The sequence below is a fragment of the Typopeltis vanoorti genome, chromosome 10, assembly GCF_054136105.1.
Source record: "Typopeltis vanoorti isolate ZY-2024b chromosome 10, IOZ_Tvanoo_1.0, whole genome shotgun sequence".
Taxonomy (NCBI): Eukaryota; Metazoa; Arthropoda; class Arachnida; order Uropygi; family Thelyphonidae; genus Typopeltis; species Typopeltis vanoorti.
In genome coordinates, this window is record NC_143558.1 from 33,144,758 (window position 1) to 33,172,462 (window position 27,705).

Consider the following 27,705-nt stretch of genomic DNA (forward strand, 5'->3'; position numbering starts at 1 on the left):
CAGTTTACAGAAAACCCACCTACACAGGTAGATAGATACATAAACTTTCCCACCATTCCCCATCTCAACATGGTGTCATCAAAACCCTTGTCAATGGAGACACCAACCTCTGTTCCAGAATTCACCTTTATTTGCGAAACCTTCCTGTCTAATGGTTACAATACCAAAAATATTTATAAATCTGTCTCTTCCACCTCCTCACATCCCTCTCAACATAAAGGCTACAGTAATGCCATAACGATTTCCTATATCCAGGGTACCTTAGAAAAAATAGCCAGAACTTTAGAGAAATATAATCTCCGCACTGCTTTCAAATCTAAATTGAAGCTAGCTTCCCTTCTCCACTCTCCTAAGAATCCACTTCCTCTCCTCTCTATTCCAGGTATTTACAAGGTTCCTTGTTCATGCAACTTATCATATTATAGCCAAACTGGGAGATCCGCTAACATCATCCACCTAGAAGAACAAAAAAATACATTCACTGCCACAACTATAGTCAGTCAAGTCTGGCAGACCATGCCTTGGATACCTTGAACAGAATCAGATGGAAGAAACTATCATGCTCCATCACAGTAAATACAAACTTGAAAGACTATTTTTATAATCAGTAGTAAATTTAAAAAAAAAAAAACAGCCTTATCTTAAATAATAAATAAATAACTAATTCTTTAGACCTCCTGCCCAACATCTAAGGCTAGCCAATAGCCTCCCCTCAGTGGGAGGCAGATCCAGAGTGGTGATACAAAGGCAGAAGCAATGGAGAGGTCATATTTACCTTAGTATCGCCACTCTGGGTCTGCCCCACGCTGACGAGACCTCAATAAAGCCTTTGTGGTATGGCATTCTAACACAATATCTCATTAACACATTATTTTTCTGGCTTCGAAAAATTTTCAAAACTTGTTTATACACTGTCTATGATCCAAAATATCTGTATGTCCCTTCACTATAGGGATATGGCTATATATATCACAACTATGGCTCATACAGGTATAAAAGGAAGCACATAGTCTTGCAATCTTCATAGTTAAACATCAACAGTAAAATGGGCCATAACGAAGAGCTCAGTGACTTTTCAAAGTGGCACACTTTTGGTATAATTCACAATATATCCCATTCTTATGCTGATTTTTCTTTGACTTAATGTTCTACTGAAAAATATTAAGGCTGTTTGTTATGTCAACTATTCCACAATTTTGTACTTAGAAGTGACATACAAAGGCTCACCTCTCGTGGTGAAACATGACTCATCAGTAAAGATTGGCACTAGTGGGTTCTGAGTTCTATGCTTTCTTCAGGTGAAATGTAGTCAGAAAAGTTCTGACTGCAGCACACAAAGAATCGTGTTTCCATAAAGTTGGAAACACAATTCTGTGCTTCCAATTATGGCAACAATTCAGTGATGACACTTTCCTATCAACACAAAAATGCTCCTTCCACAACATAAGGTCTGTGCAGGAATGGAAGGGAATTATCATAGCAATGTACCAACATCTAGCAGAAAGTCTTTCCAGAAGATTGAAGGCTGTTAGAGCAGCAAAGGATGGACCTACTACATATTTCTGACTTTAATATTAGAGCAAGAGTTCAGATGAAGAGGTGTCTGGATATTTTTGATCAGATAGTGCATGCTTATGATGATGAGCTGACATAAGTGAAAAAGTGATGGTTGATTAAGAATAGAAAATAGCTTACAAGAATGGATGGAGGGAAGTTTTTATTTCTAAAGTAACTTCCTCTTAACTATCTGGAATTCTCAATATACTTTTCACTCTTCCTGCCATTTGCCTTTTATTTCTATTAATACCATTTGATAAGTTAATTTATTTTTTTACCGCCATCCTCCTACTTACCTTTCAATACAGGATGGTCACCCAAACTGCTTATTTTTTCATTCTTTCCTATAGCAATGAATTCTGTTTAAGTGGAGCTATTCCACATTCAGTAATTACACTTACGCTTTCAATTAGATATCTTGAAGTATTTTTAACAATAAACAAATGCAGACATTAATTTAATTTACAAATGATGCACCTAATAACACAAATGAAGACAGATGATTCACAATAAAAAATACTTAGCTTTACTGTATATTTTAATGTCATATTTTACATTAGAATGTAAAACTTTAGTTTGGGTGCATTAAGGTAGAAGTAAAAACTGATGTATAATGATTACCTAATTCAGCACTATCAAAGATGTCAGTATGTGAATATAAAAATAAAAAAAATACATAAAACTTAAAAGATATGAGAAAATGGAGGTGGAGAGAATATAGCATTTGGTATTATTAGTTTGAATATACACAAGTGAATTTATATGTAAGGTGTATTCTTCCATTACACTTATTGGTTTAATTTGAAATAATAAGAGTAATGATTACTCAGCATGCTTACCTGCTATTCGATATCCCCTCCCAATACTAATATAACTGGTCTTGGGTTGTGAGGTTGAATTTCCTTCTGGTGTAGTTTTTCCCTCACTAATAAAACTTATCTTGAACATAATTAGTAAATATATCATAATTAGGTAGAATGTAAAAATTCAGATAATTTGTGATTAAGTTCATTGTAATGCTGCTCCAAATGAACTTAAGCCTTCCAGTGGAAAATTGACAATAATAATATCATTATTATCATCATCATAAAAAAAATGCCTCAAAACAGACATACCCATAAGAGATAAAAAGATAATACTAAGTTAGTCATCAACTTATTATTAACTTTTTTGTTCTGTTTCATATTGCTATATATGAAAGAGCAGAAAAATATCACTACCAGATGAACTGTAGAAACAGAAATCGCTACATTATTTTGTCATAATGCATGCACTGCAGAATGCAATACACGCTTTATTTTTATATATATTTGTTAGCTGAGGTTAGTATAATATTATCATAATAAAACAGTTCCAGGTTGTTTATCAAACTGGAACCTACGAAACTACAAAGTCAGAAATGATTTTTAAAAAAAAAGGCAATAAGCCCACAGTCCTGCATTTATAAGAGAGAGAAAGAGAGAAGACAAAGGGGGAACACATTTCATACCTTTGCAGAAGTTCTTCATCTACAACTTCCAAAAGACTCCTAAAGACAAAATTAAGTTCAATATAATACAGGGAATAAAATATCTGATTTAAATTTAGTACAATAAGTATTAATATATTAGTCACTTAAAACTGAAGAGAAGAATGATTCACCTGCTAAACTGATGCACTGTTTCAAAACGAATGCAAATTTTATCATTATTAATAAAAACAGAAGATGAATTTTATATGCAAGACAAAACAAACAAAGCTATAAATAACCCATTTAATGTCCTTATCCTATCATTGTAGTTCATAGCAAGATTTATCTTGCCATTATAAGATACAACAAAATATAATGACACATATTATAAAAATGAGATGATTTAGTTCTAATCCTGGAATCAAAGTCAATTTCATTTTATAGATGCCACAAGTATACCTGTAATTTATTTTCTTGAAAAAGTTTAACTGCCTAACAATTATAAATGATTATTTATAATAACATGAAGCTAAATAAAATTTATCAGGATGCTTACTTGCAGATCACTTCAGGCTCCATGTCTTGCTCCATCCATGCTGTAGCTAAATCGTATCCATTCTCTACTGTGGTATCCTGAAATGCATATATACAATCAAAATATCACAATGAAATGAAAATGTTTCATTCCAATACTTATATAATGAAATAAACAAGATTTATTTTGATCATGGTGTGCATTAAATTATGAACAATTATTTTAAATATTAATATCCATATGCTATTTTATAGTACTCTGTTGTATGTGGTGAATTCAGAAAACATGTGTATCTTTCATGCTCTATCTTGTTTTTGTGGCAATAGCATGACAGTGTCTACATAAGTATCTTAAAAGATTTCGACACTGTTCACACGCACAACACCAATATGTAAAATTTTTGCAACTGCTCATGTGGAGTGATAAAAAAAATAACATCTTCAGTTACTTTATGGACATTCTGAGATAATCTGTCATCAAGAGCCCTCCCTCCACACATTTTTTGCTAATGGATTAAAATGTAGACTGATTATTATTATTATTATTTGACACCTCCAGGAAGTGCATGGATTCATCGAGGGAGGGCACCTGCTCCACAGCTGTCCCCACCAACTCAATACACCAACTGACTGCAACTACACCAGCACCATCTACTGCAACCACTGGTATTTCCACAGACAATCACAAACACCCATGCCCAAGGCGGGATTCAAACCTGCAGCCGTTTGGCAGAAGAGCGGATACGCTAACTCGGCCAACCAGGCTACCAGGGTTTTATTAATTAAAACAGCTATTTTTGAATAACATGAGAAATATGGAAATAAGCAAATTAAATGCTATACACTCTAGGACATACTTCATCAGGAATATTTTAATTAATTTAAAAACTTTATATTAGCAAAATGATTCCTATAACAAACTGCCATAGGTAGAACTAACATTAAATTGATGGTATGCATCATGCATACCACAATCAATCATGCTCAGATTTCGAACGATATTTTTGTTATCAGTATCATGGCAACTTTTAAGCTGAAATTGTCCAACTGTGTCATGTAGACTGCAAACAAGAGTATACAAAAGAACATGCAGGTAGATTATTATGTCTGTACACAAATGCTAGGAGTATCAGAAACAAATGGGTAGAGTTTGTTGCCTTAGTCAGTATGTTGCGACCTCAGATTGCAGGAATTAGTGAGACCTGACTATCAGAATCAGACCTACTAACTGGTATCAACTGTCATGGGTACAGTATTTTTAGGAAGAATAGAGTGAATAGGAGAGGAGGGGGTGTGCTGCTAATGATACTGGATGACTTAAATCCAGTTAGAGTTGAGACCTATGAATTTAGTAATGCTACTAACAATATTTCATGTGGCAGTGAGTTTGAAGCCATCTGGTGTGAGGTGAAATCTAACAAGACAAATTATATAGTGGGGTGTTGTTACAGACCTGTCAGTTGCTGTTAATGAAGAAATGCATCACTAAATAGAAAAGATGAGTGCAAAAAGAGTAATCATAATGGGAGACTTTAATTATCCAAATATTGATTGGATAGCAGTAGAATCTCCTAAGAAGAATGAAAATGCATTTATTGAGCTGTTGCGGGACAACTTCCTCAAGCAGCATGTGACAGAAGGAACTCGAGGTCAAAGTGTGTTAGATTTGATTATAGTGTCAGAGGGCATTTCAGTTAAAGACATGACTATTGTGCTCCAGTTGGTGACAGTGATCATGCGGTATTCACTTGGGAAGAGACCAAGTTTATGAATGTTCCATTCAGAAAAGATTACATGCTGAACCACAAAGCAGGAAATTATGACCAACTGAGGAGTATACTGAGTTCAGTGGAATGGGATCGGTTACTGGATGGAACGAATATCAACAGTGTATGGGAAGCATTTAAACAATACTTAAATGATGCGATATCAGAATGTGTCCCGAGAGTTCAAAGAATAAATAGAGTAGGAGTCAAATGGATATGTAATCTTATTAAGCAAGAGATTTGTAAGAAAAGGACGATGTGGAATGAATACCATTTGCATATGGATGATATCCATTATGAACGTTATAAGCATCAGGCTAGAATAGTCACAACTGCTGTACGAAAAGCAAAGTCTGATTATGAAAAGAAGCTGGCTCTGCGTGCTAAAGACAACCCACAAGAATTCTATCAATATGCTGCAAGTAAAAGAAAGAATGAATATGAAAGAATAACTCTTCTAAATCCAGATGGCATGAGGGTTACAGATGCAGAAGAGGTTGTTCAGTTAATGAGTGCCCATTTCGTTAAAAGCTATCAACCTGGTGAATGCAACATTGAGCTCAGTGTTACCTCTTCACTAGATAAAGAAATGCAGGTGTGTGAGACCGAGATATTAGAGCTGTTGCACAAACTGAATAAGAATTCAGCAATAGGGACTGATGGAATATCAGGAAGTGTGATAAAAGAGTGTTCAGCTGAACTGGCCATTCCTTTGACCAGGATGTTTAATATGAGTCTCAGAACAGGGAAGATTCTACAGGAACGTATGGTAATTCCATTGCACAAGGGCGGTGCAAAGACCAATGTATTCAACTATCGACCAATTAAGTATCTCAAGAGTTGTGGTGAAGATTTTGGAAAAATTGGTTAGGGCCCATATTCAGAAATGGGTTGACAGTGACTTTGCAATGAACAACATGGATTTACTAAGGGAAGGTCATGTTTTAGCAACTTACTCACATTCTATAACAATATTACAATTGAACTAGACAAGGGGGAATGGACACACCATGATACTTTTGGATTTTGCTAAGGCTTTTGACAGAATACAGCATGGCAGACTGCTGCATAAATTGGAGAAAATGGTTTTGGGTTATATAATATTAGCATGGATAAGAGGATGGCTGACTGACAGATATCAAAAAGTGGTATAAGGGAGGGATCCGAGTCTGCAAGGTTTAAGGTAACAAGTAGGGTACTACAAGGATCAGTGCTTGGTCTACTGTTATTCAATCTGTACATTAATGATATTGGGAAGGATTTGAAAAGCGACATACAGTTATTTGCTGATGATGCAAAGTAGGTAGGGTAATTAGGAATGCTGCTGATCTGCAGTCTTTGCAGAATGATTTGAATAGGCTGGAATTGTAGGCATGGGAAAATGTGTGTCAGCTCAATGTCAGTAAATGTAAAGTCATTCACTTCGGCATGATTAGATATCCAATGTCGTATTATATTGGTGGGATTAGGCTAGAAGAAACTGATGAGGTTAGGGATCTTGGAGTATTAGTAGATAGGAAGTTAAAGTTTAGGGCCATGTGGCAAAGAATGCAAATACAACTCAAAAGACAATTGCAATGCTGAAACGAACGTTCACACGTAAAGATAAGGATGTTATTTTGCCTCTTTACAAGACCTTGATAAGACCTCACTTGGACTATTGTGTGCAGATCTGGTCTCCTGGTTTAAGTTGTGATTTTGATATATTGGAGAGAATACAAAGGACAGTGTTAAAAAAATACCGAGATTGTGGAATACTGATTATGAAGACAGATTGAGAATTTGTTGACTGTAGACACTAGCAAACAGGAAAAAGAAAGGTGATATGATTGAGACTTACAAACTTCTGAAAGGGTGATACAGGATTTCAATTGATGGAATTTTTCAATTTATGGAAGGTGGGGAAAGGACATCCTTGGAAGCTGAGAATGAAGACTGCGAAGAAGGGTGTGAAGGCTAGATTTTTCTCTCGGAGGGTGTGTGTGATTGGAATGGATTGCCATTGGATGTTGTGAATGCAAGCAGTGTGAATGAATTCAAGAATAAGTGTGATAGCTGGTGTGTGTAATATGTGGCCTTCCTCGATGAGTCTCTGACTCCATGGAGGTCTTTCTTAATAATAATAATAATAATAATAATAATTCTTTAAAACACTAACAATTTTATCCATGAAGTTTTCCATGTGTGGTAAAGAAACTACACCTTTGTAGTTATATTTTCTTATTGTTGTTGTCGAGTCTGTTGAAGAGTTTCTAGATGACTGTGAGCCTGTAGACCTGCTTTGGCAATCTGTTGAACTTTGATGGAGTAGAGCTTTTCTCTAGGGTTATTGTCAATTTTCTGTAGAGCAGTGGCAACTGCTGGACAAGAATAGATATGAGCAGGTGTTAGTTCGACTCCTTGACAGTTCTTCCAAATTTCATAGCTTCCAGTACCATCTGGCTGAATTTTCATTAATTTTGCTGATTTCATGCTTCTTCTTGATAGTTTGTTTTAACAACCTTATTTTTGCAATAGAATTAGCATCAGTTAGGGGTAGCGGGTGTAATTTTTCAGGTGAGTATCTTGTTTCTTTGGCTAGTCTGTCTGCGCTCTCACTGCCTTCAATATTTACATGGGTTGGAATCCATTGCAGTGTACAACTCTTATATTTCAAATTTAAAGTTGTTAGATGTTCATGAATTTCCTGTGTATTTTGTTTTTCCATTTTTTAATGCTTCAAGTGCAGATTTTGAGTCACTGTAGATGGTTATTCCTTCTGTAATGTTTATTATTGAATTAAAGAGATAGAACTTTAGAGCAGCTTGGATGGCTGTTAATTCACAAGTGAAGTTTGAAGCAATTTTGCAAAGCTGTGGATTTGATTTGTGTTTCCTTACCGCTCCAGGTAGAATTAACAAAACCCCAGCTCCTTTTTGATTGAGTACTTCATCAAATGATCCATCAGTGTAGGTGATGACATGGTTATTTAAGTGATGTATAGTGTCAAGTCCTTTTCTTTTCATGCTGTGAATCCTTTTTTGAACTAGATTCTAGGAGATTTAAGTTAATCATTGTGTTTTTTGGTGGTACAGTGGGAAAGAATGACTCTTTGCTTATTTCAATAGACAAGTGTAAAATCTCTTATGGTGAAATAAAGAAAATTTTTTTCACCTATAACAATTGTACATAAGTCATAAAATATATAAAATTAGAAGTGTATATAACCTGCTTTAATGTATTAAACTTTGTATTATATTGTGAAAACAATTGAATGTAGAACTACAAGTATATGTAACTAAAAGGATTAGACAGGATTATGCTAGTGAGGTGGAGGTGAACAATAATCTCTAAGGTCACTGAAATATAGGAGTTTTGCCGCCAAGACCTAAAGTAAGCATGGGTGACGTCAGGGCGATTCCAGAAAATCCAGGAAGTTTGGATGGTAAGAAAAGGAACGAGTGATATAAAATGCCATGATTGGCAGGCAAAAGGGCCCTTTTTTTTTCCAAATTTTTCTGGAGTCTTGGGAGGAGAAGAGTAGGGAGTCCCTTGAGGAGTTGTCTGGGAGAGCTTGGGAAGTTTGTTGGTAGGTAACCCCAGTGCAAGGGGAGAGTTCAGGAGAGGTCAGATTCAAAGGAACCATCCAAGATGTTCTTCGGTGAAAGTATCGATCCATATGCAGGCTGATATGCTGCAACCGGAGCAGTTCCTAACATCGCCGAAAAACTATATTACTTTTCCAAAGGAGAGAACTTGCAAGACGACAACCGTCGAATAGTGCTCAATCGCTTCAGACAGCAGAACTCACCCATACCCCTCGAAAACCCTAGGACTTTACAAGATAATGAGAGCTAGTAAGCAGATTGCTCTATGTTAATGTCCAAGATTGTTTGTGTAGATAATTGATGCTAGTCCTGTTTAATCAATTGTAGCATATAGCAAAGAAGTTAGAGAGTGAAGCGATAGTCTGTATGTGCATAAATGTTAAGTAAAAATTTTATATAAGTTAATTTTGGTATAAGTTTGTATATTGCTTGTGTTAATTAATGCATAGAAAGTGTTACATATACTTTGTCTCAATTTTTATAAAATTGAATGCAAGGCTTTGTGGGCTAAGGACCTTTCATGTAATAAGTTGAGTGTGAGATTTCTTTGTTTAATCTCAAGAGGTTAACTATACTGCATAAATTGTGATTCAAGCATGTGATATGCCCATTGCTGATTGTAAAATATTTGTCTTAGTTAAAATAAACATGTTTAGTTTTGTAAATGGCTTGCCTGATCTTTGTTAACCAATGCACTGTCTTACAAAAACTAATTGGACCTGTGTGACCAAGGTAAGTAACAGCCACGACTGTACAATTCAGAGTTGCTTGAGATTAATGAACAAAGGGCTCTTACATGTGCTTAGTAAATAAATTCTCATGTTTGTAAAGAATATAAAATTTACATAATCCTTGATGGTGCAGTTGCTAACTAATATAAATTTTTCAAGGACTACTAAACATGAGCATTAGCAATCTAAATTAAGGACCTGCCCTTAACTAGAGGTTTTTCCTTTTTTTTTTTCGACACTAGCATGTATAAGGGTATACCTTAAAATATTGAGGGGGGGGGGGTAAGTAAAGCAGATTGCAAACAGACTAAGGTCAAGTAATAGTATCAGATGCGAGTTTTAAGAATAGAATATTTTAGGCTAAAATAGAGGTTACCATCTCCGAGGGAATTTAACATAAACAATTAATAATAATCACAAATTAAATAATAATAAATTTATACAATAAAACGTAATGATATATCATGTGTCACACAGGAACGTTCCAGAGAGTAAGCATGACTTGGCACGTATGTTGAACAAGATTCTTGCAAAAGCACAAGTCCAAATGAGTGAAAGTAAGGGAAAAATGGTTCTGTATGTCCTTCTGTCTGGTTGTCATTATAGACTGGAGCAGTTCATTAACTTTTTAGTTAATATAACAGATTCAGATCTGGGATTAAGAGATTGAGTGAGAGATAAAGAAAATTCAAAAATAATATCTTTATTTCTAAACAATTTAATATTAGTGTAAATTCATGTAAATAACAATGTGTGTAAAATGTTTATATTTTACAAGTTCTATATACAAATTTGCATTATAAATAACACCTACCTTCTAAAGAGAAAAAGGCCTACACACTTAACAACAGAGTTAAAGAATATAAAAAAAAAAGAATTCCTGTGTGCTCTTCACGATCACAGAATTTAATGAGAATACACAAACTGCAAATTTATAAGGCATGGTTTCTTATACTATAAACAGTAGTCTGTCTTTCTTTGAAAACAAAAAGATAATTTGTGTGCAACTTTTCTTAAGAATGAACGTATTTCTTCTTTCATATTTTCTCTGCAATATCAGTTGCTTTCTATTTCCTTGAAATACAAAGATCATTTTAAAGTTTCTTTTTCCTTGTGGAAACTTCTTCCTTAAAAGAATTCATCTCTTTCAGGTTTACAGAGCTTAACTCGAATACATTTGCTGCATAACATATCAAAAGAAATTGTCCATTGTTTTGGAAGAAGATATACAATATATAATTTATCTATGCCACAACCTAGCTTCATTTAAAAGAAATAAATAGTTAATTCTGAGATAACTGTTTGTTTCTCTAATAATGCTCTTTTCCACCTTTTTTAGCTTAAGTATTCTTTCAACTATATTTCTTCCCCAAACTTCCAACTTTTAAGAACATTGCATCTGTTCTAATCAATGCAAGAGCTGTTCTTGCAACTTTGCAACATTGCACTGAAGTACCACTCATATAATCTATTCAAGTCTTCCTGTAAGGCCACAATATCTGCTTCACCCCTCACCATTTTTCCAAATTTTGCACCATCTACAACAGTTACATATCTCCAGTTAGATTAATCACATTATCATTAATATAAAAGTTAAAGAACAGTGGCCCAAAACAGATCCCTGCAGCCACTTGTGACTTACTCTTTCAGATTCCTTACCCATCTACACAACTCAATGATGTCTATCTGACAGCCAGTCATCTATCCACCTCACCAATCTAACATCCAATCCCTAAACTGGGTCAGTTTAATTACCAACTTGTTGCGTGGTAATCTAACAAAAACCTTTGTGAAATTTAAATATACCACTGTATATACATCTATCTTGTCCAATGCATTTGTCAACTTGTTATATAATACATAAGTAAATTGGTAAAATGACCTCCTTTTAACAAAGCCATGCTGACAATCACAAAGAATATTGATGTTATCAACCCACTTCTTTATCTTAACTCTCACCAACCACTCAAACACTTTAACCACAACTCCAGATTATACAGACTGACCTATAATTTGTAGCTTCAGCCTTATTCCCTACCTTTGTGAAGTGTAACTGTAGGATATCTGCTATTTAGTGATATCAGATTCTCTTACATTATTTTCATTTTTTTTTTAAAATAAATTTTTGAATAAATAAAAAAAGAAAGAATAGTGAAGTTTTGTCGTCATCATCATCAAATTCCTGACATGTACCCTCAAGGGGTGTACAGGATATGATAGTACTACATGAAACATTTACATCATTACTAACTTCCTATCTACAATTTTCCTCCAAATCAGTCTGTTACTTGTCAAGACTCCAACATTATCAGATCTTATATTTCTATCGTCTGAGGCACTTTGTACCGTATCAATCTACCTATATCTTGGTCTTCCTCTGGGTTGTTTTCCTGCCAACCTGGAAGAGAATGCTTGTTCTGCTAATCTTTCCTCGCCCATTCTGTCTAAGTGACCATACCACCTGAGATTAGCTCTGCTAACGCATTCCTGGATGCTGACAATGTCAAGTTCTTTCCTAATATCCTCGTTTTTAATATGATATTGCCATTGATGCCATCTGTTCATGGCTCTAATCTTTCTCAGGACTCTCATATCTGCAGTCTCTAGTCTTTAGTCAAATGTTTTTACTTCTGACCCAGCTCTCAGATCCATAAGTTAAACTTGGTTTGAACACTGTCTTGTATACAGCTAATTCAGTGTTCTGACTAATTTCTCTCTTATTCCATATGAATTTATTCAACTGACTTTCTACCATACCAGCTTTGTTGATCCTACTGTCTATTTCTATATTTAATTTACCATCTTCACTAAAAATCATGCTAGCTGAAATGTTTTACTTGTTCTATAGGTTCTCCTTTCAAAATGAAGTTGATATTTTCAATGCTTCTGCCTATTTTCATTGTCTTTGTCTTTTTATTGCAGACCTTCATACCATATCTATTACAACAGTTATTCAATTTAGTCAGGGAATCTTGCAAACTTGTAGAGAATTTATTTAGAAGTATAACATTGTCCGCATAAAGCAAAGAGCTGACATTAACATGAAGGACAAAGTCTGACTGTCACCTCCTCGTGGTGCTCTCTGGATGATCTAACAACAGCAGCATTTCTTTTTTTCCCCGTCATGAAGATAAATTTCAGTGATTATACCTATGCTACAGCGTATGGGGCAGCCGTAAATTACATTGGAATATTAATATAATCCAATGTAATTTAAATGGTATCGTTACCCCAGCAAGCAAAGAAAAACTAAATGAACTATTACTACTAGATGACAAACATGATGCTGATATTATCTGCGTCCAGGAAAACAAACTTCGACAAACCAACAGACTAAACATTAAAAACTATGAAATCACACGACAAGATAGGACTACTGACCAAAATGGAGGAGGCTTCTAACACTAATCCGAAACCTGTCATATAAAGTTGTTGAGCTAGACATAGTACAGAAGAAACTGAAATACAAGGAATCCAAATACTGGAACCAAGTAAAAAGCCATTAAACATATTCAATTGTTATTCAAAAGCCATTAAACATATTCATCCTCCTGACAAACCTGGACCAAATCTTTCCAACCTATCCCATCTCATTGAAGAAAACTCCATTATCTTAGGAGACATGAATAGCAAACACCTGTTATGGGGTTCTGAGGAAATAAACCCAAGAGGAGAAAACCTGAGTAATTTCTTAGATGAAACAGGACTAATAACTCTCAACAGTGAAGAACCTACTTATCTGTCTCATTCTTATGGTATAAAAGATGCCCTAGATATCACTGCAGTGTCTCCAGATCTTCACGACAAAGCTATTTGGTCTGTTATGGAACCAGTAGAAAGCGACCATACCCCAATATTAATCAATCTGAACCCAAAAATGAAAATATCATTGTAACTTCCAGAAGGCAAATTGGAAGAAATACAAGAATGAATTAAAATACAAGTAATATACTAAAAGATCACACATAACTTGGAAAAGTACTATCCTAAATGCAGCAAAGAAAAGTATCCCAAAAGGCTACAGGAGAAAAGTTATTTCAAACTTCACAAAGGTTCACCAGGAACTTGCCAGTAAAATAATTAAACAAAATGAATTATTTAATATCTTAAAAATTATTGAAAGCTCTCCAGAAACCAGGATCGAGTACAACAATATAAATGCTGAAATTAAACAAAAATACAATATATTACAAAGAACTAGGTGGCAAGAATTTTGCCACAACTTAAATCCAAACACTTCAGAGACCAAACTTTGGAAACTGACTGCTAATTTACAAAAAGACCTACCAAAGACAAGTGAGACTAACACGTTAAAAGATCCAGATGGAAATATCAAAATTGGAGATAGGGAGATCGCAAATACCTTGGCCTTTCATTTTCAAAATATAAACAAACTAGAGATGAATACTAGGAAAGACCATCAAATATCAAAACAGGCTCGACAGCAGAAAAATGCTGCAAACTCCCACAATATCAAAACAAACTATTCTGGGATCCATTTACAATCTCTGAATTGGGAGATGCCTTGGAGAGACTAGATATAAATAAATCATGTGGACCAAATAACATACAAGGAATTATGATCAAGCATCTTCCTTCCCTAGCCCTAGATTGGCTACTTCGCCTATACAACAATAGCCTAAAACAAGGAAAAGTTCCGAAAGACTGGAAGACAGCCACAATCATACCAATCTTAAAGTCTAACAAACCGCAAGACCAACCAGGAAGTTATAGACCAATTTCACTGACTTCAATTCCTGGCAAATTAATGTACTCCAACGTCTGAATTACTATCTAAACAAAAATAGTATACTACCACATTTTCAGGCTGCCTTTAGAAGAAATCACTTAACAACTGATCAACTTTTCTACTTAACCCAGACAATTAAAGATAACTTCCAGACCAAACCTACCAAATCCACCATTGCAGCTTTTATAAATTTTAGCAATGCCTTTGACAAGGTGTGGAGGCAGAAACCCTTTTCCAAACTTTGTCATATTGGAATAGAAGGGTTCTTAACTGGATCTATGACTTTCTAAGAAATAGAACAATTAAAGTAAGAATAAATAATACCTTTTCCAAGAAAGTGAAAATAAGACAGAGACTCCCTCAAGGTAGCATTTTGAGCACACTCGTTTTTTCCATCTACTTAAATGACTTAGATAAAAATATAAATAAAGAAACAAAGATATTTGCTGATGATTTGGTCCTATTCTCAGCTCACAACAACCTAGAAACAGCAGAAGGTCACTTAAACAAAGCCATTGAAAGCCTAGCTACATACTGTGAAAACCAAAAAATCAAAATTAACCCTACTAAATGAGAAATCTGTGTTTTTACTATTAATAACCACCTCAGAAAGTGGAGACCAAAGATTAAACTAAACAGTCAAATAATTACATTTAATGAAAACCCCAAATACCTTGGAGTTGTACTCTGGATCCATTCACTAAGCTTCAATAAACATATCAACAATGTTGCAGTCAGAGCAAAAAGATGAATAAATATCATGAAAAGTATTATTATTATGTGACACCTACAGGGAGTCCAAAGACTCATCGAGGGAGAGTGTGCCAACAGCATCAAACGATTAATCTCTTCCAACTACTAACCAAGCTCAAACTTGCTTAACTTTTTGCAAGCCATTAGTAGCAGAGGCTTTACCAATCAACCAACCTTTCAAACTTGCTTAACTTTTTTGTGAGCCATTAGTAGCAGAGGCTCTACCAATCGACCTACCTTTCTCAGGTAAAGAGTGGGGAGCCGATGTTAAAACCTTAAAAGTCACACATACCTCTAATATCCATTACATAATGGAATATGTTTCGCCTATCTGGATGCAAACATTACAAACCAGTTTAGACAAGCTTATAAAAATTCAGAAAAATGCAGCTAAAATCATATGTGGATTAAGGAATACAACTCCTGGAAAAATAGCAGAATTCGAATCCAACCTTGTTCCTTTAAAAATTAGGTGGCAAGAAAATCTTACCAAATTTGTAGAAAAAAGAGCCAACCTTGCACATCATAGAACAAGTGAACTTTTTAAAAACTGGAAACCAACAAACAGAATAAAGAAAAAATCAACAATGCATGAAATCATAGAAAACAAAATTCCCTTGGATTGTCCAAATAAAATAGCCGACTACCCAGCATTTCCTCCAAATCAAGACAGGAAAAATATAGTTATCAACTCTGAAATAGGAAACATGAGAAAAAAAGCCTAGAAAACCCTGAAATCTTGAGATCATTAGCCCTTTCAAAAATAAAACGAAACGCAACCAAATATACAGTTGGATGCTGCTATAGGCCAGGGAGTACGGGGGGAGATATTGAATTCATGCATCAGCAACTTAGTGCAATGAGTGAAGGCTTAGTGATTATTATGGGGGATTTTAATTATGATGATATCAATTGGAAGGAGGAAATATCACGTAGCAAAAAGGAAATGGAGTTCATACATCTTCTACGAGATAATTACTTGAAACAGCACGTAACTGAAGGGACACGTGGTGTGAGAGTGTTGGACCTGGTTATTGGTTCAGAGGTTATATGCATAAGTAAGGTGTTCTCGTTACCTCCAGTTGGTGAAAGCGATCATGTGGTATTGACTTGGGAGGTTGCAAAATCTGTGGATTTTTCTATTAAGAAGGGGTATGTACGGAACTACAGGTTAGGCAATTATAACAAGCTTCGGAGTGAGCTTGCAGCCATCCCATGGCAGAACATATTGCAAGGGAAAGATGTTAGCAGTGCTTGGGATAAAATCAGCGGGTATCTGAGGAAAGCAATATCAGATTGTGTCCCCATGGTCAGGAGGTCAAACAAGGCAGGCATTAGATGGATGAGCAGTAGTATCAAGCTTGAACTGCAAAAAAAGAAAATGTTATGGAGAATTTACAAGGAGAAGGGCGATCAGGACACCCATGAGCAGTACAAGGCTCAAGCTAGGAAGGTTACCAGCATAGTAAGAAAAGCTAAATCAGATTATGAGAAGACCTTAGCCAAAGAGATCAAGGGTAATCCCAAAGAGTTCTTCCGCTATGTGGCAAGTAAGAGGAAGAATGACTTCGGAAGGATAACCTTAGTGGGTGCTGATGGTATTGAAGTGACAAAATCAGATGTAATAGTCGAGTTACTGAGTGATCACTTCTCGAAAGTCTATCACCCAAGTGAGGATATCTCTAGACCTATAGCAATACCAAATGTGAGAATTGAAGCTAAAGAATCAGAGGTATTAAATATATTGCAAAACTTAAATGCAAACACTGCAGTAGGCTTAGATGGAATATCAGCTCGGGTGTTGCGTGAATGTGCAAATGAATTGTCAACCCCTCTTACCTGGATATTTAATTTAAGTTTGAACTCTGGTATGGTCCCTAGGGAGTGGAAGTTAGGCAAAGTGGTTCCTTTGCATAAGGATGGCTCTAAAACTGCGGTATTGAATTACAGACCAATCACCATCTCAGGAGTAGTGGTAAAAGTATTGGAAAAGTTGGTTAAAGACAAAATTCAAGAATGGGTGGATCAGGATATGATACTCTATAGAGGCCAACATGGTTTTATTAAAGGTAGATCCTGCCTTAGCAATCTATTAACTATTCATAATAGAATAACATCTGAGTTGGACAAAGGAACTGGCTACACAGTGGTACTTCTGGATTTTGCTAAGGCTTTTGACAGGATACCCCATACAACACTGTTACGCAAATTGGAGCAGATGGGAATGGATATTAAATTGGTGATATGGATAGGAGAATGGCTCAGGGAGAGATACCATAAGGTGGTGTATGGAGGAGCCGAGTCCAGAATGAGGCAGGTGACCAGTGGTGTGCCTCAGGGCTCTGTGCTTGGGCCAATGTTGTTTAATTTGTATATAAATGATATAGGAAATGGCTTAAAGGGAGATATTCAGTTGTTTGCTGATGATGCAAAGTTGTGTAGTGCAATAAAAAATCAAGCTGATGTTGAAAGTTTGCAGGAGGATTTAAATAAGCTGGTAAAATGGGCAAAAGAAAATGGATGTCAGTTCAATGTGGAAAAGTGTAAAGTCATGCATTTTGGGATTAAAAGATTACCAGCTGTGTACTACATCGATGGAAAGGTACTCCAAGAGATTGATGAGGCTAGGGCTTAGGGGTATTGGTAGATAGGGAGATGAAGTTCAGAGGACACATTGCTAAGGTGTCCAAGATTGCACATAGGATTACTTGGTTGTTGAGGAACACACTGACATCCAGAGATAAAGAGGTTATTATTCCCCTTTATAAAGCATTGATACTTCCACATTTGGATTACTGTGCTCAGGTCTGGTCACCTGGATTCCTTGGAGATGAGGAGGCTGTGGAGAGGGTTCAGAGAAGAGTGACCAAGTTGGTGAGTGATATAAAAAATGCTCCCTACATTGATAGATTGAGAGCTTGTAGATTGCAGAGATTGGTTGATAGGCGAAGAAGAGGGGATATGATAGAAACATTCAAATTACTAAAAGGTTTTTATAGGATTGATGCAGGGGAAATGTTTCAGCTATGTGATAGTGATGGAAGAACAAGAGGCCATCTCTGGAAATTAAAGAAGAGCGTGGTTAACAAAGGTGTCAGAACAAGGTTTTTTGCCTGGAGGGTGGTGAATGAGTGGAATTCATTGCCTGACTTAGTTGTGAGCTCTTTGTCTGTAAATGAATTCAAGAAGAGATATGACAGATATTGTTTTGCTAGTTTGGGTCTCCCGCGATGAGTCTACTGACTCCATGGAGATACCCGTAATAATAATAATAATAATAATGGAATATGGAGCTGACTCATTTCCTCTACCCAGCATTTCCTCCAAATCAAGACAGGAAAAATATAGTTATCAACTCTGAAATAGGAAACATGAGAATAAAAGCCTAGAAAACCCTGAAATCTTGAGATCATTAGCCCTTTCAAAAATAATGGAATATGGACCTGACTCAATAAAGATCTACACAGATGGCTACAAAAATCCAAATGGCAATTCTGGGAGTGGAGTACTCATCTATGGCTCTCATAATGTAGAACTAAAAACAACTAACAGTATTGGATGCAACTCATACCATGCAGAATTAATAGCAATTAACACAGCACTGCAATATTTGGACAAACAAAACCTGAAGGAGTTTATATTTTTCACAGATTCCTTAGCAGTCCTTCAAGCTATTAAGAACTGCTACACTAGCCATCAAGAAATACTTAAGAGACATAGCAAAAAACATAAATAAACTACACAAGGATTCCGAAATAATCTTCCAATGGATCCCATCCCATGTGGGATTAAAGGGAAATGAAACTTCAGATGAAGTAGCAAAAATGGCCGCAGCATCAAGTGATACCACAGATTTCAATCTTTTTAAAACCACCCACAAAGAAAACAGTGGTGAGTCATGTCCTGAACAATTCTTCAGGACATGACTCACCACTGGTACACAGCAGAAAATCCAGGAGCTACCATCAACTCCAAGTTTAATCACAGTGCCACTACCATGATCTCAAGACTGGCCACACAAGATCAATCAAGTTCAGCAATGGCATAAAAGTCTTCCCCACCTGCAAAATCTGTAACATTGAGAAAGCATCACCAATGCATTTGCTAAACTGCATGAATATTTCCAAATGTGAACTCTATAACAACCCAGAAAAGGTGCTGTATAAAATACATGCAGTTGACCTCTATGATCTGGTGTAATAATACCATGGGATAATAAAAAATAAATAAATAAAAAAAAAAAAAAAACATCTCCAATTCTGACATGTTTAATACCACTTTCCTACATTATCTATATGTGATCCATATAGATAATGAATAACAGAGGGGATAATGTACAGTCTCACACCAGATTTAACATTAAACCATCTTCCTGTACTTCCTTCAATTCGAACTGCTGACTTACAACTCAAATAAAGACTAAGCATTGCTTGATATATAATGCCCCATTGACACCATATAACTGTAGCATATTGAATAGCTTCTCTCTTGGCACCTTGTCATATGCCTTTTCCAGATCGACAAAATTTAAATACAGATCTTTGTTATACTCCGATGCTTTCTCAACTATTTGTTGTAAAGTGAAGATCTGATCCTGACAGCCTCTATTTGGCCTGAATCAAGCTTGTTCTTCACCAAGATTCTCTTTCACAATCCTTCTCAAGTATACTGGAATAAATCATGTCAGGAACACTCAGTAGGGAAATACTTCTGTAATTCTCACATTCGGATTTATTTCCCTTTTTATATATGGGTTACTATGAGAGCTCTACTCCAATCATCAGGAATTCATCCCTCTGTCCAGGCCTTTTGAACTATGCAGTGCAGCCACTGTAAGACTTTTATACCACCATACTTCAGCATTTCTGGTCGAATATCAACTACTTCTGCCGCCTTTCCACATTTCAAGCCTTTGATGGCTTTTTCTACTTCAAGTATGGATATGTATTCCTGACTGTATGCCCATTAAGTGTTTTTTACCACTGTCTATCACTGCTTGTTTCACTTAGCAATTTTTCAAAGTAATTACTCCATACTTCAAGGATATCTTTTTCTCCTGTTTCCATGTCACCTTTATCATCTCTAATTCCTTTTACAGCACTCTTTCCTCCATTTCTAAGCTTCTTCAACAACCTCCAGAATATTTAGCCACCTTCTTGATATTCATTTTCTATATTCTTGCCAAAGTCCTCTCATGACTTTTGTTTAGCTAGTTTTACACAGTGTTTCGCTTTCTTACATTTGTCTCTGTATTCTCTAAGAGCACAAGCTGACTTATTTGCCAGGAACTTTTGATATGGTTTCTTCTTTTCCTTCCTGTGTCCACCATGGAGTTCTGATTTTTCTATCCTTGCAGACAACCTCACCACATGCCTCTCTGGCTGAATCAATCAGGGTTTTCTTCAAGGCTCACCAGTGAATCTCCAAGGTTTGGTTCCTGTTCGCAAACTCTTTCATTTTTTCTTCAATAATCATTGTGTATTTTAGTCTCAGTTCACCTCTGAGAGCTGCTCAACTTTCAATCGCTTTAAAATTTTCTTACATGTCATTTTTTTCAATATGAAATTCAATTTTATCCTGCTCAAGACTAAATAGTGTTCACTTCCAATTTCAAATCCTCTGCACACTCTGGTGTCCTGCACCAGGGAGAAAACATCACTTATCAACAATAACATAGTCAATGAGACTTTTCTTATTCCTTGCCTCTTCTCTCCATATGAATTTGTGCACATTTTTATATTGGAACATGGTGTTAGTAATAACCAGTCCATGTCCTGAACAGAAATCCAACAGGTATTTGCCATTATTATTAGCTTTGCTCTTTTCTCCAAATTTTCCCAAAATATTTTTGTATGTCTGACAATCACTTCTTACTCTGCTATTTAGATCCTCAACAAGGACCAACTTTTCCTTTTTCATTGTGTCAGTTGCTTTTTCTGAAGCATCATAAAATTCCTCCACGTCTACCTTAGTAGTACCTTCTGTGGGACCATAGACACAAATAAGTCTGATTGTCCAATTCCCCATTCTCATTTTTGCCCACATCACTCTACTTGAAACTGCCTGCCATTCAAGAAGATTAGCCTCATATTTTGTGTTGAATACTATGACTACTCCTTCTTTTCCTTGATTGTCATTGCCCGGATATAACATTTTATATTTATTGCTTAGAAAGATCTCACCAGTTTTTGTCTTTTTTGTTTCAGTCACTCCTACTATGTTGATCTGGTACTTATCTAATTCCTCAGCTAGCTTCATTTCTTTGCCATTCAGGCTTCTTATGTTGATAGTACCAATCTTTAACTCTGGTGATGTTGAGTTGGTGTGTGTTTTCAGATTTGTTCCAGTAGTTGACTTTTTGCCCTGGTTCCCTGCAAAAATCAATTGGGGGGGGGGCTTGTTTATCCTGGTGACGCCCCAGCCGGCATGAAATTCTGTCATGTTGTACCATCATTTCTGTCTTCCTTTTTTAAGCCAATAAGAATACAATTTGTTCAGCTAAATCCGAAATTGCCAGCCCATCCTCATTCGTTCAGTATCCAGGTAGATACCTAACAGGGTGTACCACGAGAAGGTGAGGATTGGACATTAGATCAGAAGCCCTGGTGGTTCTCCATATTCCTTTAGAGGCTATGGTGGAGGTCTCCTCAGTTATACAGTTTTGACCCTTGATCACCCCTCCCCCCCTAAGGAATTCAATACCAAGAATTATTTTCAAAACATGACTTATCTTTGAGCTCTGAATATCACTGTTGGGATTATAAAAATACTTTCAGAAACTGACTTTCAGAATTACTTTTTTTTTTCTTCTGAATTTATCTTTTTTTTATATTAAAAAAAAAAACAAGTTATCAGAATCAACTACTAGCTTTTATCGCTCATCATTTTTTTGTGATATAATAGCTATCTATTAATCAATATTTTATCTCATGCTGTTCAATCCCCTCTCACCATTTAATTTCTAATTTATATGTTGTGGGATTACCATTTTTCTGTTGATGTCTTTAAACTTTTCTATTCTGATATATTATTATTTTGTACACACTAGCCAGTAAGATATGCATGTTAAACAATAGGTGGCTTTTTTTTTTTCTTTTCAAATTCATCAACATTTATTGACAACTGATGTCTATGAGAATAAAAATTATCCATGAAAGTAATCAAACTGGATATATGAAAAAAAAAGTTTATATCTGACTGAAAGAAAGTTCTGTTTTAGTAAGGAGACTGTTTCACCTATAGGGATATTAGTGAAGAGGAAGGATATGTCAAACCTAACTAAAATTCACCTATGTCCAAACTGTTGAAGATTACAGAAACTATTTGAAAACTGGTAATAATCACTAAGGAGTTAAAGATGGTACATGTGCAGTCCATTTCTGCAAAAACTATCCATTGAGATATACAGAAAACAGAGATAGCAGCTATAATCTTTTCAAAAATTCCTTCTCTCTCAAGAATCAGGTAATGCATTAAACACTGCAATTCTGAACAGTGCACTGTACAATCTGATGAATCAAAATTTCCAACACAATAATCAGGCACTAGAAATGACTTCACAGGAGCTTAAATTTTTCATATGATGTTACCAAAGTTCAAGCAGACAAAAGATAGGTGATAGCTAAGCAATCTTTGAAGATTATGTAATAACTGCGAGACAACAGATCTATTAAATGTCTATTACTTGTGATATCATAATCTATTCAATAATCACTGAATCTTTCAAAATGACAAAGCTACGTATATTAATGAGCAATGTTTATACAGTTTGAGGAGAATGATTGGGTTCCAACCTCCTAGTCATTCATTATCTTAATATAGAGATTTATCTTAAGGTAAAGCACTGTAACAAGTGATAAGGACATTCATCCACTTGCTTATGCAATGTGCTGCTAGAAAAGTGGTCTCTTGGAGAGCACTTAGCTTTCAGAAACTAAGAAAGAACAAATTTCTTGTTAATCAATGTTCCACACTTTTTTAAACAAGATGTATGAATGTTAAATATATATATTAAAATTATACAATTTCAATGAATTAGTATTTTATTATTATTAAGAGAGACCTCCAGGAAGGCCACATACTACACACACCAGCTATCAAACTATTCTTGAATTCATTCACACTGCTTGCACTCACAACATCCAATGGCAATCCATTCCAATCACGCACCACCCTATGAGAGAAAAATCTAGTCTAATTATATATATATATATATATATATAGAGAGAGAGAGAGAGAGAGAGTCATGATTGAGATGGCTAAAGATAAGTGGAGAACCTTTCTTCTTAGTGGACTCAACCCGTTACCAATTGAATGAGATGAGATATATATATATATATATATATATATATATATTAACATTCATACATCTTGTTAAAAAAGAAAGTGTGGAATATTGATTAATAAGGAATTAACAAGGATCAGGAATAGGAAGAGAAGATCATAGGTGAGTGACCAAAATGGTGATGATTGGTTTGTGGAACATTTGTATCCCTACAAGAGTAGACTGAAAGGTTGTGGGTTACAAAGTTTAAATGAGATTTTACTGAAGGGATTTTACTAAATAAATGCTGAAAAAATTTTTCAACTTGACAGGAAACATGAGATAATCTCCCTTACTCCTGAAGCAGTTTATGATTATAGTTAGGAAGGATATGAGAACTAGAATGTTTGGCTGGAGAAAGTAATGAAAAGAACAAGTTGCTATAGGGTGGTTGTAAGTGCTTTTTTAGTGAGGAAAAAAAACAACAATAACTCATGACCACCATATCTATGTGGTCTGTTTAATTTCAGTCAGCCTGTAAGTAGTAAGTAAAAACACAAAGGGAGGAAAAAAAAGTCTTACCTCAGAAATACCCCACGCCTGCGATATATCATACTGGCCAGAACTCTGAAAAATATTGTTAAAAGTTATTTAAATAAACCATACTGGCCTATCAATATTTAAAAATCTAATTCACAGCTCATTTATACAAATGCATTTTGATATTTATAGACATTTGCTATTTGTAAGGAAACAACAGTAAGATTAGCAGCAATATATTATTATTTAGACTATATTTAGATTTTCAGATCATTCTAAAATAGTTTCTATCATGTTTTAGAAAGCAAAATTGTTATAACTAAAATCAATTGCACATTCCCTATCTTAGCTCTGATTACCTTTATGTAACAAGAGAAGTCTTCTTATTATTTTCCATCATTATTCTTCCTTAAGATTCCACTCTAGTTACTTAAATTGGATCACCTGACAAGGAAACATTCCTCTACATTATAAAAATAGTGGATTTCAGTGGTATTTCCACAACCCTTGCTTACTGTATTCTCAACTATTAACCCAGGTAGTATTAGCCTTTGCCTGCATTATGTGGACAATGTGTTTGATATCTGGAGGTTCATTTGTGGGGATGGAGAAATGCATCACCAAATTACCTAAATGAGTACTAAACAAGCAATTATTAGGGTAACCTAAATTATCCAAATACTGATTGGTCATCAGAGTAAACTCATAAGCATGAAGGAGAATTTATTGACCTGTTGCATGACAACTTTCTCAAGCAGAATGTGAAAGAAGCAACTCAAGGACAAAGAGTGTTAAATTTTATCATAGCATCAGAAGGTGTCTCAGTTAAGGATGTGACTATTTGACCACCAATTAGTGATCTATAACCTGTACTGACATAAGAAGTGGCCAACTATATGGATGTTCCAATCAGGACAGGTTATATGTTGAACTACAAATCTGGAAATTATGATGAACTCAGGAGAATACTATCTTTAGTTCCATGGCATCAGTTGTTGAATGGAAAGGATATCAGCAGTGCTTGCACATCCATCTCACTCCAATGCAGACATTGGAGTGAGATGGATGTGCAAGCTCATTAAGCAAGAGATCCATAAAATGATGTGGAAGAAATATTGTGAGAATAAGAGTGAGAGGAGTATGAAATATATAAAACTCAGTATAGGAAAGTTACAAGTATTATTCGGAAAGTTGGAGTATGAAAAGAAATTGGCTGCACAGGCTAAAGACAACTAAAAGAATTTTATTGTTATGCTACAAGTAAAAGAAAGAATGACTGTGGGAAAAATAATTTTATAATGCAGACAGTACTCTAGTATCAGAAGCAGATGAGGTACTTCAAATAATGAGTGCTCACTTCACCAAGATCTATCAACCTGATGTATGTAACCTACTGCACAGTGATACCACTCCATTGGATGAAGAGATAGAGGTGCAAAAGGAGGAGGCTCTAGAGCTGCTACATAACCTGGATAAGAATTCAGCACTTGGAACAGATGGGATATCAGCATCTATGTTAAAGTAATGTTCAGCCAAACTGGTAGACCCTTGAAGTGTTTGTATAATTTGAAGGAAAGATCACACAGGAATGGAAAGAATGTATGATAATCCCATTACAAAAACTGATGTGTCTAACTATTGCCCTATCAGTTTTTCTGGAGTAACCGAAAAGATTTTAGAGAAGTTGGTAAGGACTCACATACAGAAATGGGTGGACAAACAAAATATACTTTGCAAGCAACAGCATGGGTTTACTAAAGGGAAGTAATGTGTTAGCAATTTGCTCATATTTTACAATAACGATGTTATGGCAGTTGGATAAAGGGAATGGATACACTATGATGCCACTGGATAAACAGTTTCAATACAAGTAGTGACCAAGTGACCAGAGATAGTGAGATCAAAAAGTGTTATTAACAAAAGATGGGAAAAACAGAAACTGATTAAAAGAAAAGGACCTATTAATTCATCAAATCTGGAAAAAACAAGAGATCTTCCAGAAAGAGAAAGAAGAAGAGTTTATAAAGTTGATATGAATGAAGACTTGGATAAAAACTATCAAATAATAACTGACACCCTACTAAATAATGGAAGAAACTCTAAACCTTCTTAGGAAGAGAAGAGAAATGAAAAGAGATCTAGACCAGAAAAGTAAAACAGAATTCTTGGAGCTGTGTAAAACAATAAAGAAATTGCTGACACAAGAAATTAGAAACTTCACAACAAGGAAAATCAAAATTATAATAGAAAACAATAGGGGTCTAAAAGGAGTGAGAAGAGAGTTGTCCATAGGGAAAAATAAACAAATTAATAGCCATTAAAGATGAAAATGGAGGACTAATTAAAGACAAAGAATATACAGTAAAAAAAAAACCTGAAGTTTCAAAAGAAGTTCAGTATGAAATAGGTAGCATGAATAGTTGAAAGATACCAGGTAAGATGAGATATCGATAGAAGTTCTGAAAGAAGATGGTAAACTAGTAGTGATTATGTAAGTAAAATTTATACATGCTTTCTAAGATAGAAGAGAATGCTAAAGCATTGAAATAACAGTATCCTTACTATACTTTTTAAAAAGGGAGATAGAGAAGATGTTAAAAATTACAGTCCTATCAGTCTCCTTTCAACAATATATACAATTTTTTACAAAATTCATTAGCAACAGAATATAAAACTAACTAGGTTTTTGCCAATCTCCAGAAGCAGGATTCAGAGAATACTATAGCACTACTGATAATACAGGTATCCCTCGATTAACGCGGTTAATTAATCCCTTGATGTTACCATGTATATCAAAATCGCGTTAATCAAATCTAATAATCAATTGTAAAAATTACAATTCATCCATGATCGATTACTGTATTAATAATTCATTTTATATGGTACTCTTTTAGGAAAGATAAAAAATGAATGCAAAGTAAATGTTTAATAAATGCTTGTAAATTTTTTGATAAAAAAAATTTACTGCAATTTTTTTTTTTATCAAAAGAAGTTATCAAGAGTCGTTTGAACAGTTTTAGTTTTTTTCTTATCGGCACAAATTCTACGATAACAAGCAAAATGACTCTCCAAATTCGGCAATAAAACATAAAGAAAAAATACTGCAAATATAATGCATGATGGTACAAATTAAGTGGATATTGAATCCAACATTATTTCATAGCCGAATATAGAAACTAGAAGAGTTTCGTGCTGAATATATAGAAACCAAAAGTTTCGGCGTATGCAAGCATAAGCAACCTTATGGGCAACTCGTAGTAAAGGTGGAGTAAGCTCCAAATCGCTTTCATTAGTATTTTCCATAATGTAAATCACATCTCCTAGAGGACATGTATGATAAATAAGCCTTTGGCTCTCTATTTCAGTTTATTTATTTATTTATTTTCAGTTACAATCTAGAAATTATTGAACAAATAATAAAAAAACAACAACTAAACCATACTATACTGACATCGGAAGTCGCAGTATCTCTCAGTACAATTTACTGTCAAATATCACAAACCTTTACATAACATGTGTTAAACCAAATTGATAGCAAAAAATAGTGCGGAATATCACTCGTAATATATAAATGCACAGCTACTCATGACCTCCAAGCTATACACTGAACTGTGTAAGAATATTTATATTAAACATTTTGCATGTATCTGTCAGATCAGCTGTGAGCTCCGCAGAGTTAAAGGTGCATTAATCAAAACTTTTGCCACGTATATCAAGGGATTGCCGCAATTAATTTTGCTGCATTAATCAAGGGATACCTGTATATGTATATAA

The 27,705-nt window shown here is 35.0% G+C and overlaps 1 protein-coding gene across 1 annotated transcript in view; it reads right to left on the reverse strand.

Annotated features, from left to right (window-relative positions):
- Positions 1-27,705, reverse strand: part of hppy (MAP4K3-like protein hppy) — a 452,362-nt gene that overhangs the window by 242,891 nt on the left and 181,766 nt on the right. Inside the window, exons 12-14 of the mRNA XM_090399556.1 lie at positions 23,974-24,018; positions 3,564-3,640; positions 3,047-3,085 (exon numbers count right to left, since the gene is read on the reverse strand). Of these exons, the coding sequence (XP_090255682.1) occupies positions 3,047-3,085; positions 3,564-3,640; positions 23,974-24,018 (161 nt within the window). The remainder of the gene's footprint in view (positions 1-3,046; positions 3,086-3,563; positions 3,641-23,973; positions 24,019-27,705) is intronic.